We start from the raw sequence: 13784 nt of genomic DNA on the forward strand, positions 1-13784 counted from the left end.
ATACTTCAAATTTTCCTAAAGAATAAAAAATATAGAAACAAATGTTTGTATATACTTAGATTTTTTTTACTTATTTTATATAAACCAGGTCAACGAGTTTGAATCCACATAAAAAGTTCACTTAGAAATTATTCCATATATTATATGAAATCTCTGTTATTTTTTCAATGTAACAAAACATGATACTATATTCCTAAATAGATGCAGTCCTCACACATGAATACCCATGCTTTCAAGCATTCTTTGAACACTAATGTAAAGACAGAAAATCTGACATACAATACAAATAATAATTAGGAAACTATATGTATCAGAAATGAAAATACATCAAATGCAGAAAAGTATTTCATTCTCTTAAAGTCTGGATGATAGCGAGCATTTCTGTCAGTGTTAGACTTAGAGGAAGATGGCAGCAGGAAGTTAAGCATGTCTCAGAGTCTTCTTTATTCACTTCAGTGGTTTCCTTGCAAGAACCAAAAACAAAGCGAAAAGCTACCCCGAACAATTACACATTGGAAAAAAGGTACCATTTTGATCAGACTCAAATCCTAATTTCATTCCTTCTTTGTAAATGCAATAACACTATCAAAGCTGCTTTCTTCACTGAACGTCTGAAGAATTTGAAATTTGCCCACCTGAATTTCAAAGCCAAATGTCCCATTATCCTGCTTTTCCACAGAAACAAGTTTCCTGTAAAATAAAAAAAAAAGAGTAAACAAAACAAATAAATGTTTATGGAGATCAAAGGATCACATGTGACACATACTTTCTACTAAAATTAACTCATGGTTAAGAATAACTGGTATTTATGTAAACTATAGTATGACTCAGAGAGTAAGAGAGATTTCTAAGTATCTTAGTAAGAGACTAAATGGTAAGTGATTTTTTACCTTGGAGAACAGGAAAAGTCACCTAAAGAACTTGATCTCATCAAAGCAAGCTGAAACACACACACAAAAAAAAACACAGTTAGAAATGTCCTTAAAACTGATCTGTAAAATGCTCTAAGTTGCAAGGAGTTTTGTTGATTATCACATTCTTTGGCCAGGCTCCTGAGAACTGTTACATGAAGTCAGTAATTTCCACTTCCAACTGATAGCAAAAGAGAACTGCAGAGAAAGGGTCATTTAGGCATTCTTTTATAAAGATTAAAAGAGGCTTAGATTTTGAAAAATGAGCTTAGATAATAATACTCAGGCTAAAGATAATATCCTGTGGTAAAAGAGTTCATGTAATGTGGCCAAACTTCAAAGTTTCCCAAAAGACCCTAGATACTTAATCTGTATTTAAAATAGCCTCTGATTAATCACAGCAATTTGTTATCACACTGGAATTCAAAGAATAATAACACACACCCATCGAATGGCATATAAAATCCGAATATTTTCACTTCTGGAGATGCCAATGAAATGAAAGTGTTTATTGAAATAGTTCAACATGTAACTTTCTTTGCAGGATAAAACACTCTTTCAGGAATCACAATTCAAGTAATACGACACTACTACACTTCTGCAGTTTATTTTTATAAATTTTTGAAGAGCAAAATAAGTGAGATTGCCAGTCAATAAGGTAAGTGATCCGAATGGCACAAATGATAAAAGTAATTCCACCTTCACACCTCTGCATGTTTTGGGAAGATGAAATAAGCTTCCATATGCATTTTACCGTTATAAATGGAGGGAAAGTTAACAGTAGAAGGCATTTTGCTTTTCAAGTTATTGCAGTGAGTTGTGTGTGTGTTTTTTTCTCACTCTTGTTTGTTTCTTAAGGAATTAAAAAATACCAATTAGTCATTTTTCAACTGTTAGTCATAGGTTTAAAAAAACATGCTCAGGCTGCTCATTTGCCCAAGGGACCTAGCTATCTAATGTGGTTGTCATCTATCAGGAACATGGAAAATGTCAGGAGATGCAGGCATGTTCAGTGCAAATGAATATAAATACAGAGGGAATAAAAAGGAGGAGAAGAGTATGGATAAGAAATTATTGTACAAATAAAATTCTCATTCAGATGTTTGTTTCAACCTAGTTTGGCTTTTGTATGTTCCAGAAGAAGAAAGGAGTGTTCGATTTAGTGCTGGGCTGCTTCTTGTGGTAGAGAGGACACTGAGTGTTCTAACCCTTTCACTTTGGTCATATTTTCTTGGGAAGGGCAGCAAGGGAGCAGATGACCCAGGTGCCACTTTCAGTGACACTCCTGGCTATGAGTGCTTGGTAATTCAGTTTTCCTGCCCAGTGAAGTGATGCTTCAGGCATAGTAGTGTCAGGATCACCAGGGCCATAGCCAATGCAGGGGAGACTTGGTGCAAATGTTGCCAGGGATCAAACTTGAGACCTAGTGCATGTGAGGCCTGCACACTGGTCCTTTGACCTACCTACCATCCAGTTTCCATATTTTCATAATCAGTTTCCATCATTTGCATCTGCTTATCCTTCCTCCCTGGGCTGGAGCAATACCACAGTGGTTAGGGTGTTTGCCTTGCATGCAGCCAACATGGCCGACCCAAGTTTGATTCCTCTGCCCCTCTCGGAGAGCCCGGCAAACTACCAAGAGTATCTCGCCCGCATGGCAAAGCCTGGCAAGCTACCCATGACGTATACGATATGCCAAACACAGTAACAACAAAGTCTCACGATGGAGACATTACTGGGCCCACTCGAGCAAATCGATGAACAACGGGAGGACAGTGACAGTGACAGTGATATCCTTCCTCCCTATTTCACATTTTAACTTTCTTAAGTAGATCCTATTTAGCTATGCTATTTATAATCTTTTTTTTGCTTTTTGGGGTCACACCTGGTGATGCACAGGGATCACTTCTGGCTCTGCACTCAGGAATTACCCCTGGCGGTGCTCAGGGGACCATATGGGATGCTGGGAATTGAACCCGGGTTGGTTGCATGCAAGGCAAACACCCTACCTGCTGTGCTATTGCTCCAGCCCCCCTGTGTTAATCAAAACTGTGTTCATATTTTAAAATATTACCCTTAGCACAGCGACTAGGGTGTTTGACTTGCTCGCAGCCGACCCGGGTTTGATTCCTCTACCCCTCTCGGAGAACCTGGCAAGCTACTGAGAGTATCCCGCCCGCATGGCAAAGCCTGGCAAGTTCCCCGTGGTGTATTCTATATACCAAAAATAGTAACGAGTCCCACAATAGAGACGTTACTGGTGCCCACTCGAGCAAATCAATGAACAACGGGAAGACAGTGCTACAGACAGTGCTACAGTGCTACCCTTACTTATCAACATTTATGAGTTCATATGTTATCTGAAAACATATTTGTATATTGACTTTGTGTAGCTATTATCTTGTTCTCTTGTTGGGGGGCACACTCAACAGTGGTCAGTGTTTACTTGTGATTCTGTGTTCAGAGGTCACTCCTGGAGGTACTCAAAAATCAAACAGTTGGTCACATGGAAGGTAAATGTCTTAACCCCTGAAATATTTCTTTGGCATCATATATGTATATTCATAAAAAGGAATGGATCAAACACCTCATTTCTGTACATAATTATTTGTATAATTTAAGCTTCTGGGCTTTTTATTTTCTTTCTCCTGCCAAATGGATAGGACAGGGACTGGAGGAGAATGGAAATTGAAAATAGCTAAATTGGCAATTAAGATTAGGTTACTAAACAACAATTCTAACAAGTTAAGATTCAAGATTCAAGGGAGGGCCCGAAGAATATAGCACAAGGGTTAGATACTTGCAACCAACCATTTTTCATTACCTAGCACCGCATACTGTCCCCCAAATACCCTCACGAGTAATTCTTGAGCACAGGGCCAGAAAAAAAGTCCTAAGTACCACCAGGTATAGCCCAAATATCAGATAAAAGGGATCCAACATATAATATTCAAGTTCAGTAAGAGTGTGTTAAGTTGTTCTTCAACTTTATCCATGAAATAAGTCATGGGACATACGCACGGGTCCTTGATTAAAAATATGAAATCAAATCTAACACTCAAAATATGTGTCAAGATTAAAAATAAAATAAACAATAGTGAAATAAAAATATCAACTAAAACTTTCATCCTGAAAAAAAGACTAACAGAACACATTTAGTAATGCTTAACTATATAATGGCAGAATAAATAGTGAGAAAATAAATTTATAAAAATTTGAGACTTTCTACTATAACTTTAAATGCTCTTTTGCTAGGCAAAGAATCATGGAATTTGTGTGAACTTCAGAATTTCATCTGATCTATCTTCAATCTGCCTTCTAAATAAGAAATAATTTTATAAAGATTCAAGTCCAAAATTGTTTAGCACAATATAAGTCCAAAGCTGCCATCAAGAAAAAATTTCTGGGGGCTGGAGTGATAGCACAGCAAATAGGGCATTTGCCTTGCACGTGGCCGACCCTGGTTCAATTCCTAGCATCCCATATGGTCCCCTGAGCTACCACCAGGAGTAATTCCTGAGTGCAGAGCCAGGAGCAACCCCTGTGCATCACCAGGTGTGACCAAAAAAGCCAAGAAAGAAAGAAAGAAAGAAAGAAAGAAAGAAAGAAAGAAAGAAAGAAAGAAAGAAAGAAAGAAAGAAAGAAAAAGTTTCCTTCTCCCTATATTCTGGGGCCAAGGTTGAATGGAAGGGGCTGAAAAGAGACAGATGAGAAGCAATAGTGTCCATGTCTGGGGATTCAGGTACAGTGGTGTTAAGGAATAATAGATCCAAATATCCACAGAAATGTGCTGGTCAAAGAGAGCAGGCAGAAGGCATGTGTGTGTGTGTGGGGGGGGGGGGGGGTTGTGGATATTGGAGGGAACCTGGGAACAATTGATTGAGGGAAGTTGACACTGATGGGCTCAGTGCCGCAATAGTGTATGTCTAAAACTCAAATATGAAAAATTTTGTAAACAACCTAGGTTTGATTCCTCCACCCCTCTTGGAGAACCCAGCAAGCTACCTAGAGTATTTGCCTGCATGGCAAAGCCTGGCAGCTACCCGTGATGTATTCAATATGCCAAACACAGTAACAACAAGTCACACAATGGAGACATTACTGGTGCCTGCTTGAGAAAATCAGTGAACAATGGGAGGACAGTGCTACAGTGCTTTAATAAAAATTAAATAAGATCAAAGTAAAATAATTCTATCTACAGAAATTTCCTTATACCCTGTTAACTTTTCTGTTTTTTCTGTTTTTCGCTAAATTTTTGTTTAGTACCACAACTCACAAATCTATTAATAATAGTTTCAGTGTACAATATCCCAACTCCAATTCAAATATCAGTATGACCATCTCTCTACCAATGTCCCAGTGCTCCCTAACATCCTCTATCTCCCATTCTGCCTTCTTAACAAAAAATTTGCAGTTTAAGTATTATAGTTTGCTGGTTAAAGAAACTTTAGTAGATCTACACAATGGAATACTATGCAGCTGTTAGAAAAGATGAAGTCATGAAATTTGCATATAGGTGGATCAACATCGAAAGTACGTTAAGTGAAATGAGTCATATAGAGAGGGACAGACATAGAAAGACTGCACTCATTTGTGGAATATAAAGTAACAGAATCGGAGACTAACACCCAACTATAGTAGAGTTAAGGACCAGGAAAATTCCTCCACAGCTTGAAAGCTGGCCTCACCTGTTGGGGGAAAAGGCAGCTCAGATAGAGAAGGGACCACCAAGTAAAGGATGCTTAGAGAGCCCGCTTGGGATGGGAGATGTGTGCTGAAAGTAGACTATAGACCGAACATGATGGCCACTTAATACCTGTATTACAAACCACAACACTCGAAGAAGGAGAGCAAAAGGGATTGTGCCTGCCACAGAGGCAGGGGGCGGGGGGAGGGGGAATGGGGGTGGTGGTGGGAGGGATACTGGGAACATTGGTGCTGGAGAATGGGCACTGGTAGAGGGATGGGTACCCAATCATTCTATGACTGGAACATAAGCACGAAAGTTTGTAAGTCTGTAATTGTACCTCACAGTGAAACATCAAAATATAAATAAATAAATAAATAAATAAATATATTTTTTATGAAAAATAAACAATGTTGCAAACCATAGTGCCCCAAAGTAGAGAGAGAGTATGGGGAAAATTGTAGAGGCAGGGGACGGGTGGGATGGTGGAGAGGAATACTGGAAACACTGGTGGTGGAAAATGTGCACTGGTGGAAGGATGGGTGTTCAATCATAGTATGACTGAAACTCAAACATGAAAGCATTGTAAGTGTATCCCACAGTGATTCAATAAAAAACGAAAAGATATATACAAAAAAAATTATTGCAGTTTGTGTCACATGCTTTATTAGTGTTTATTCATATGGGTTTGGTACATACAGTTTGGTGCATAACTTCAATATTACCCAAAATCCTTTCGTTACCTCCAGTCCACCTCATTATTTCTCCATAATTTCCCTACTACATCTCAGTTCTATGATCCAGGGCCATGGGCTTGTCATCACTTGACACTTTCCATGCCCTTGACTTGGTACTCTATAAAACACATATGAGTGAAAATATCCAATATTTACCCTCCCTCTGACATATTTCACTTGAAAATGATATCCTTAATTTAGATCCAAGTTGCAGCAAGCTGTATAATTTTAACTTTTCTTATAGCTGCATAGTATTCCGTTGTGGAAATCCACAGTATTCCGTTTCAGAAGTATACTGCTACTTCTTTATCCATTCATCTATTGTTGGATATTTGGCTTGTTTTGATACCCTGATAATTACACAAGCACTGCAATGAATATAGATGTGTAGCACTGTAGCACTGTGCTCCCGTTGTTCATCGATTTGCTTGAGCAGGCACCAGCAACAAATTGTGAGACTTGTTATTACTGTTTTTGGCATATTGAATACGTCATGGGTAGCTTGCCCAGGCTTTGCTGTGTGGGCGAGATACTCTCGGTAGCTTGCTGGGCTCTCCGAGAGGGGTGGAGGAATCAAACCCTGGCTGATCATGCCTGCTGCATGCAAGGCAAACGCCTTACCCACTGTGCTATCGCTCCAGCCCTTTTGGCTAAGATCCAGAGTAGTGTGAAAGATATGTATTTTTTAAAATTAATATTTTCATAGCATTGGGATAGATGTCAAGTAGTGGAATCACTGGATCACATGGGAACTCGATTTCAGCAGTGTGATGGGGAAATGGTAAAATTAGTGGTGAGAACGTTGTCTGTTCAATCGTTATGGAAAAAATATGAAGATTTCTTTCTAATAACCTTTCATTGTAGCTAACTGACTAGTCAAAAATGAAAATATTTGCCTAACACAAAGTGAGCCCCGTACAGACAATTCAGTTTCTCTGGACTGATTTTGGTTATCAGTGACACCCACACAAAAAAGCTACATTTCAAATTATAAATTAGTTTTCATTTTGGATTAGCAATGAACCTGTCTTAGGTACCTAACGTTTAGATAGAAAACAATTTAAATAAATTAGGAGCCATCAAAATCTCTGACACGTGCCACATCTTGACACAAAGCCTGCTTGCTTTTGATCTGGGCTGTCAAACTCCAGCAACATGTAATATTCTCAGGGTTCTATCTTGCTCACGCACTAAATGATCTGCATAAGGCAAAGAAGTATTTCTAAGGTATTATCAATGGTCTTGCACTTTGGAGGGAAATATAATTTTTTTCTTGCAGCTCTTTTCCTAGAACATGCAGCCCATGTTAGGGTCTCACCAGTGGAGTCTTGCTCCCCACCCTCCTTTCCCAGTCAGTGTCTTTTATTAATATTGTAGCAAAGGCACCAAAACTCATGAATGAGGAATTGGTGTGCTTAGAACAGCATATGCTGGCAACAGCTGTCTTTTATTACACATTATCTAATATGAGAAATCTTGGTTTAGCTATTTGGCAGGCCTGCGATCTACACATTTAATTATGAGTTCTGAGTGGATGACGCTCTTTAACCCCTAGCCAGCCACTAACATCAAGGTGGCTGTGGTTGAGCCTGTGGTCCTTTTATTTCTCTTTATAATCAGATGACAGAAAAGATCAGGCACTAATCCTCTGAGTGTAATTTTTGCTGCCATGCACTGGTTTATAATGTCCCTGTTTGATGGCAAACCAAGATCAATGCTTCCAGCGATCAGTTTGCAAAAATTATGTACAATGTGCAGATCAGTCTGCTTGAAGAAATGCAGAGTTCACTATTATCGCCACCTCTGCTGCTAAGGAACACACTGTGACTTCCTGGTCCCCTCTCTTTGTACTCATTTCCTGAAAGTGGTAGGGTGGAGGTAGGGAGGATACTTATTTAGAGGTGAGGTTTTCTGGTTTGGTCACTTGTTGTTTTTCAGAAATCCCAAACATGAGCTCCCTTCTTCTTCCAGTCCCTTGTCATCCTCTGTCTAATTGTTCCACATATAGCTTTCATATCTGGAGCCCTAAGAGGGCTAGCCATAAAGTACTCTAAGATAATGAGATAATGGAGAGGGTAGCACTGCAGCACTGTAACACTGTTCTCCCGTTGTTCATCGATTTGCTCAAGCAGGAACCAGTAACACCTCCATTGTGAGACTTCATCCTGTTTTTGGCATATCGAATGCACCACAGGGAGCTTGACAGGCTCTGCTGTGCAGGCAGGATACTCTCCGTAGCTTGCCAGGCTCTTCGATAGGGACAGAGGAATCGAACCTGGGTCGGCCACATGCAAGGCAAATGCCCTACCTGCTGTGCTATCACTCTACCCACACTCTAAGATATAGCAAACTAAACTGGCTGAACTCAGTTTATTTCCTAACTTGGATGTGTCCAGGGGATACCCAATTAGAAGATAGTGTCCTAGGAATAGGAATTCTCAGTATATCCCTAAGATCCTCATTTTCCTTTCAGTTTTTTTTCCTCCGTTTTTTTTTGTTTGTTTGTTTTAGGGCCATATCTAGAGGTGCTCAGGCTTTAGTCCTGGCTCTGATTCTGTGCAAGTACCTAAACCCCTGTACTATCTCTCCAGCCCTATAAACCTTGTTTTCAACTCCATTATTAGATATTGACTTCAAGAATGTCACCGTATGCATTAGAGTTTTGATCAAATGGTGATATTAACATTGTCTTGTATCTGAAAACATTCCTTAAATGATCAAAATACTTTGTGGCAGTGAAGAACACTTGAGAATTTGGTCACAGACAGTGCTGCCAAAAATCATCTGAAAGCTCCTAAGACAGGACCCACCAAATCTGAATTCCAGGTTAGATTATTAGCCTATATCCCAACTTGTTTAGGTAAAATCACCTTTCCTAGAGTTACCCACTTAGCAATAACGCAATAGCTCAAAGAAAATTAGGCAAATATAGTTTGGATTACCACAAACATACATTCAAGCTTTGCACCTGTCTGCCTGCTACTCCACCCCACCCCCACTGCACCCCCATCCTGATTCTCACTGAAGCATTCAGTAAAAACTACTTTCCAGAAGCAGCTGGCTGCCCTCTGGGGAGAAAAAGGGAAGGCACAATACCTCCTTTCTTGGCATCATCATATTTATAAAACAATTCTTGTTCCCACCTGTCTCCTTCCAACAGTAGTTTCCCTGGGCATTTTTTTCTCTAAAACAATGTTCAGAAGTTAGAAGCCAGGCTGATGTGTCTGTCACATCCTCCAAATACAGGTATTAAGATTGTATGCACATATAGACATCTATTTTTAAGTAATCTGAGTGCGAATACCCAAATGACTAAGATTCATCTGAAACTACAGGCCAAAGAGTTCATCTTGGCAGAAACCAAAGCCAACAATAATGAGAAGTCTGAATGGTTGACGTCAGCCCTGAAAGTGTTGAAAATAACAGTGAGCACGGAAACACCTGCTCATGTGACAGCCTTGCTGGGATCTGTTTGCCCACAATTCAGTCAGTGCCAAGTGGGTGATTGTTCTCCAAAAACCAGTTCAAGGAAACAAACATGAACTTGGAAAATTCTGAAATTTTGGAATAAATTGGCAACAAGCCTCACTGGTAATAACTGTCTGGATCAAAAATATTATCTACAAAATATTTTTCATTCTTTTCCTTAAAAGAAACTTTCACAAAAGGAATAAAATGGTGTTAGAGTAGGAGAGGATGAGACAGGATAAAATAAATGGCCTGATAAATGAATGAATTGGTGTGGCATGTTATGTGCATATATTTTCTCCTTATTTCATTTTTTGTTATATATATACATATATATACATATATATTAGTAACATACACATAGTACAGAGTTTGTGGTCATTCCATATGCCAAAAACTCCATCTAGTTTTCTCTGATACTCCTCTCTCTTCTGACGGACCCTTAAAGTTCATGCTGTTCATTCAGGCTTAAACCTCAATGTGACTCCATGCTTACTACCTTTTAGAGTCAAGTCTTTTCCCCTTTCTCATTCCTCCTTCCCTTCAGCGTATTGTTACTGATGTTGTCATTGTCATGATCTGGCATTGTACGTAGGGCTGGCTGTGACACTCACACATATTTTAGCTGTGATATTTCCCTGGGGATCACATGTTAAGTTGCAGTGCCTGTTTGCACACTTGGCCATGAAACTCCCAGAGTGTGCTTTCCTATAGTTTTGGTACTTGCCCCCCCTGCTTGCCAGTAGTTGCATTTCCCTACTGTGATACTCGAACATCTTTTTTATTATAGTACTCATGGGGGGTGGGAGGGTCTCATTTCTTCCTTTGATGCTCATACCTACTACTGTATTGTGGCTAGAATCCACTTGCAATGCCAGAGACTGCAGAGAGTATTAGGCAGCAAAACTGGCAGGATCGTGCTTGGAATACATGGCACACTGGGGGATTGAACTCATGACCATATGCTTAGAAGGTGGGTGCTCTTATCTGCTGTCCCATTGCTCTGGGACAGTTTTCAGGATTTTTCAGCTCATATTTAGTTCTTTAAGGCACATCTCCATTCCCTCATTCCTTCTTTCTCCAACTGCTACAAAAACCATTTCCTGATCATTAGTCTCCCCTTCCTCAACCACATGTGGCATTTCTAGATAAAGTTCCTAAAGCTCTCCACTGCTCAGATACAGTGACTGCCCTTGAAGCTCATATGACTGCTCTCTGGAAGGAAGAGTCCAAGTATGTGGGAAGCAGCCCTCCCAGACAGCCCTCTTCCCCTCACAGGCACACACTGAGATAACACAACAGTGTGCTTGCCTCCCAAACCAGCCCTGGAAACTCCCAAATCCATGCGTGAGCCACAATTAGTTTTGCTCTGAAATACATATCCTTTAATGGCATAAACTTGGGTTAGAGAATTTATGTCATTTTAATTTATATGCAGTATAAAATAATTCATATATGAAGTATAAAATTATTCATTTGTTATGCCTACTTAAAAAGGTATGAATGTGTTCTTTATTTTTACCCTTGTACTACCTAAATTTCTCTATATCTGAAAATGAAATAGATAATTTAGAATTACTCATATTTGTTTCATTTAACAGTGATGGTACATTGATTAAAATTTCCATGATTATATTAAACTCAATGTCATAAAATCGATTTGGAATTAAAAAATATATATCAACAACCCAAACAATGGCAAATTTTGCCCTTAGGTTTACTGGGGAAAGTAACAAAGAATCAGCAGCATACATCATCAAAAAATAATCATGTCGCTTCCTCTATGTTATAATTCTAATTCTGAAGTTAGAAAGTCTATGATAAATATGTGATGTGTGATGTGTAATCGATGTAAGATTTAAGGCCAAAAGACCTACTAAAAGCAAATCTGAATGGTTTCTGCAGAAGTCCTTCATCCGAATGCTGATATGTTCTTGGAGTGCTATAGCAAGGTAGACCACTAAAGCCTGAAGAGGTGTTAAGATCATTGTTTCTTTGTAAATGTTTGTAGGGTGGGAGCTGCTGGACGATACCTGGAGGGTCTCAAGGTTTAGAACTGGCTTAGTGCTTAGGGATTGTAGTGCCGGGGATTGAAGTGGGATTGACCCTGTGCCAGGCAAGCACCTTAAGCCCTTTACTATCTTTTTGGCCCCCCATGTGATTTCTTTAAGAAACTGGAAAACTGTAGAATAAAAAATCAAACTTCCAAATAAATTCTGTTGGATATGGATTTTTCCAAATGAGTCTTCACCTCTAGGGTAGCACTGTAGTACTGTCCTCCCGTTGTTAATCGATTTGCTCAAGCGGGCCCAGTAACGTCTCCATCATGAGACTTGTTGTTACTGTGTTTGGCATATCGAATATGTCACAGGTAGCTTGCCAGGCTTTGCTGTGCAGGCAAAATACTTTCGGTAGCTTGCCCGACTCTCCGAGAGGGGTGGAGGAATTGAACTCAGGTCTGCCGTCTCAGCCGCATGCAAGGCAAATGTCCTTAACACATTGCAATAAAATAACAACAAAATGATTGAGCATGTATTCCATGTCAACATATTGTAAATAACTGCATGCCTTCACCCTTAAGTCACAGAAAACTTCCATATGCCAGTTCTTTTCTTATTTTCATTTTATAAAAAAAAAACTAAGAAGTCCAGAGAGGCAAATGTCTTGTTCAAGATCCCACAGCTAATAAGTGGCCAACATATTGCTCAATTAGGTACTTGCCTAACCAAAACAGTTTTAATTCCCAGTTGCATGAGATACATGCCCCTGTCCAGAAACACAGACTGCTCGTTTACTAAAACTTGTCCTCAAAAAAGTACAAAAAGTATGATCAAAGAATAAGTGAAATAATAATAAATTGTGCTATATAAGTTTTTAAAAAATAAGTAAGCGCATTTAATTGGGAGCAAACTTTATTCTCATGGACCAGGTAGAAAACTAAACAAGAAAAAAATCAGTGGTAGAAATAAAAGGGAAACATATTAATAAGTCACAACTATTGTGTCTATAAGAAACATCTTCTAGTTTGATGTGCTTCATAACTTGTGGTTATCTTAATAAAACTTCATATGAGAAAGACTTGTTTTTAAAGTATGGCCTTCACAAAAATGAATGGTAGTTTTAAAACTGACTAATGTATAGATCTTGGAACTCCTTATCCTTTCTCATCCTTACTTGTAGTCACTAATTTCAAAGCCCCCCCAATAATATTTTTAGGATACAGTCAGATACAAATTTATCAGTCGCCCCCCCCCCCCCAAGAAATAAAATTTTTAAACAAAATAGGAATCTTACCTGCTTTCGTCCCCGAGGTAAAGTGGCCACGGTGTCTGCCAGCATTTGAATCCTTCTATTATCATCCATCTGGTTGTCTGTGAGTGTGGAGTGAGAGCTATATTCAGGACCAGCGCAGAAGTCCACCAAATTGCCATTGCTGCTCTGTTGTATGAGCCTTTGTAAAGACATTATGAATAAAGATTACTCCAGCTAGCACATGCTTGAGTGGCCTTGCAGGATGGGGGAAGCTAAAAGTATAGCCCTCTCACAGTAGCAGAGCAGAAAGAACCCATGTGACTTCTGTGGTTTGAGGTGCTTGTTACACAAACCCTATCTTGCAGCTCACTCCCATTTCTCAATGGTTTCTTTTTTTCCGTTTAGCCCTTGGGAGAATCTAAAGCTAGTTTTACCACTGAGAGAGAGAGAGAGAGAGAGAGAGAGAGAGATTTTTCTTTTTTGTCTCCTTCAAATGACCAGAAATCTCATGCTTTGATGTTCTGTGGCAAGCGGTATTCAAAACACCATCTGCCCTTTGTTTTTGTTTTTATTTTTTTCCCTTTAAGGAAAAAATATAAACTTCCTCATGTCTGCCATTTATTTCCCATCAATTCTCTTAATACAGAGGTTGCAGTTGCGCAATGTAAATGTAAGGACTTGTGAACATTCAGTTCTTGTGAATATAAGCAAAATTATAAGTCCGCTCAT

General features: G+C 39.2%; 1 protein-coding gene across 2 annotated transcripts in view; it reads right to left on the reverse strand.

Annotated features, from left to right (window-relative positions):
* Positions 1 to 13784, reverse strand: part of CYTIP (cytohesin 1 interacting protein) — a 94883-nt gene that overhangs the window by 18629 nt on the left and 62470 nt on the right. The window contains exons 3-5 of one of the 2 annotated variants that reach the window (XM_056110374.1): positions 13098 to 13254; positions 891 to 940; positions 636 to 690 (exon numbers count right to left, since the gene is read on the reverse strand). In XM_056110374.1, the coding sequence (XP_055966349.1) occupies positions 636 to 690; positions 891 to 940; positions 13098 to 13166 (174 nt within the window). In that variant the 5' untranslated portion in view covers positions 13167 to 13254. Of the gene's footprint in view, positions 1 to 635; positions 691 to 890; positions 941 to 13097; positions 13289 to 13784 lie in introns of those variants that run through there. The other variant, XM_056110373.1, reaches the window with a different exon arrangement.

The sequence above is a fragment of the Sorex fumeus genome, unplaced genomic scaffold, assembly GCF_029834395.1.
Source record: "Sorex fumeus unplaced genomic scaffold, SorFum_2.1 ptg000009l, whole genome shotgun sequence".
Classification (NCBI taxonomy): domain Eukaryota; kingdom Metazoa; phylum Chordata; class Mammalia; order Eulipotyphla; family Soricidae; genus Sorex; species Sorex fumeus.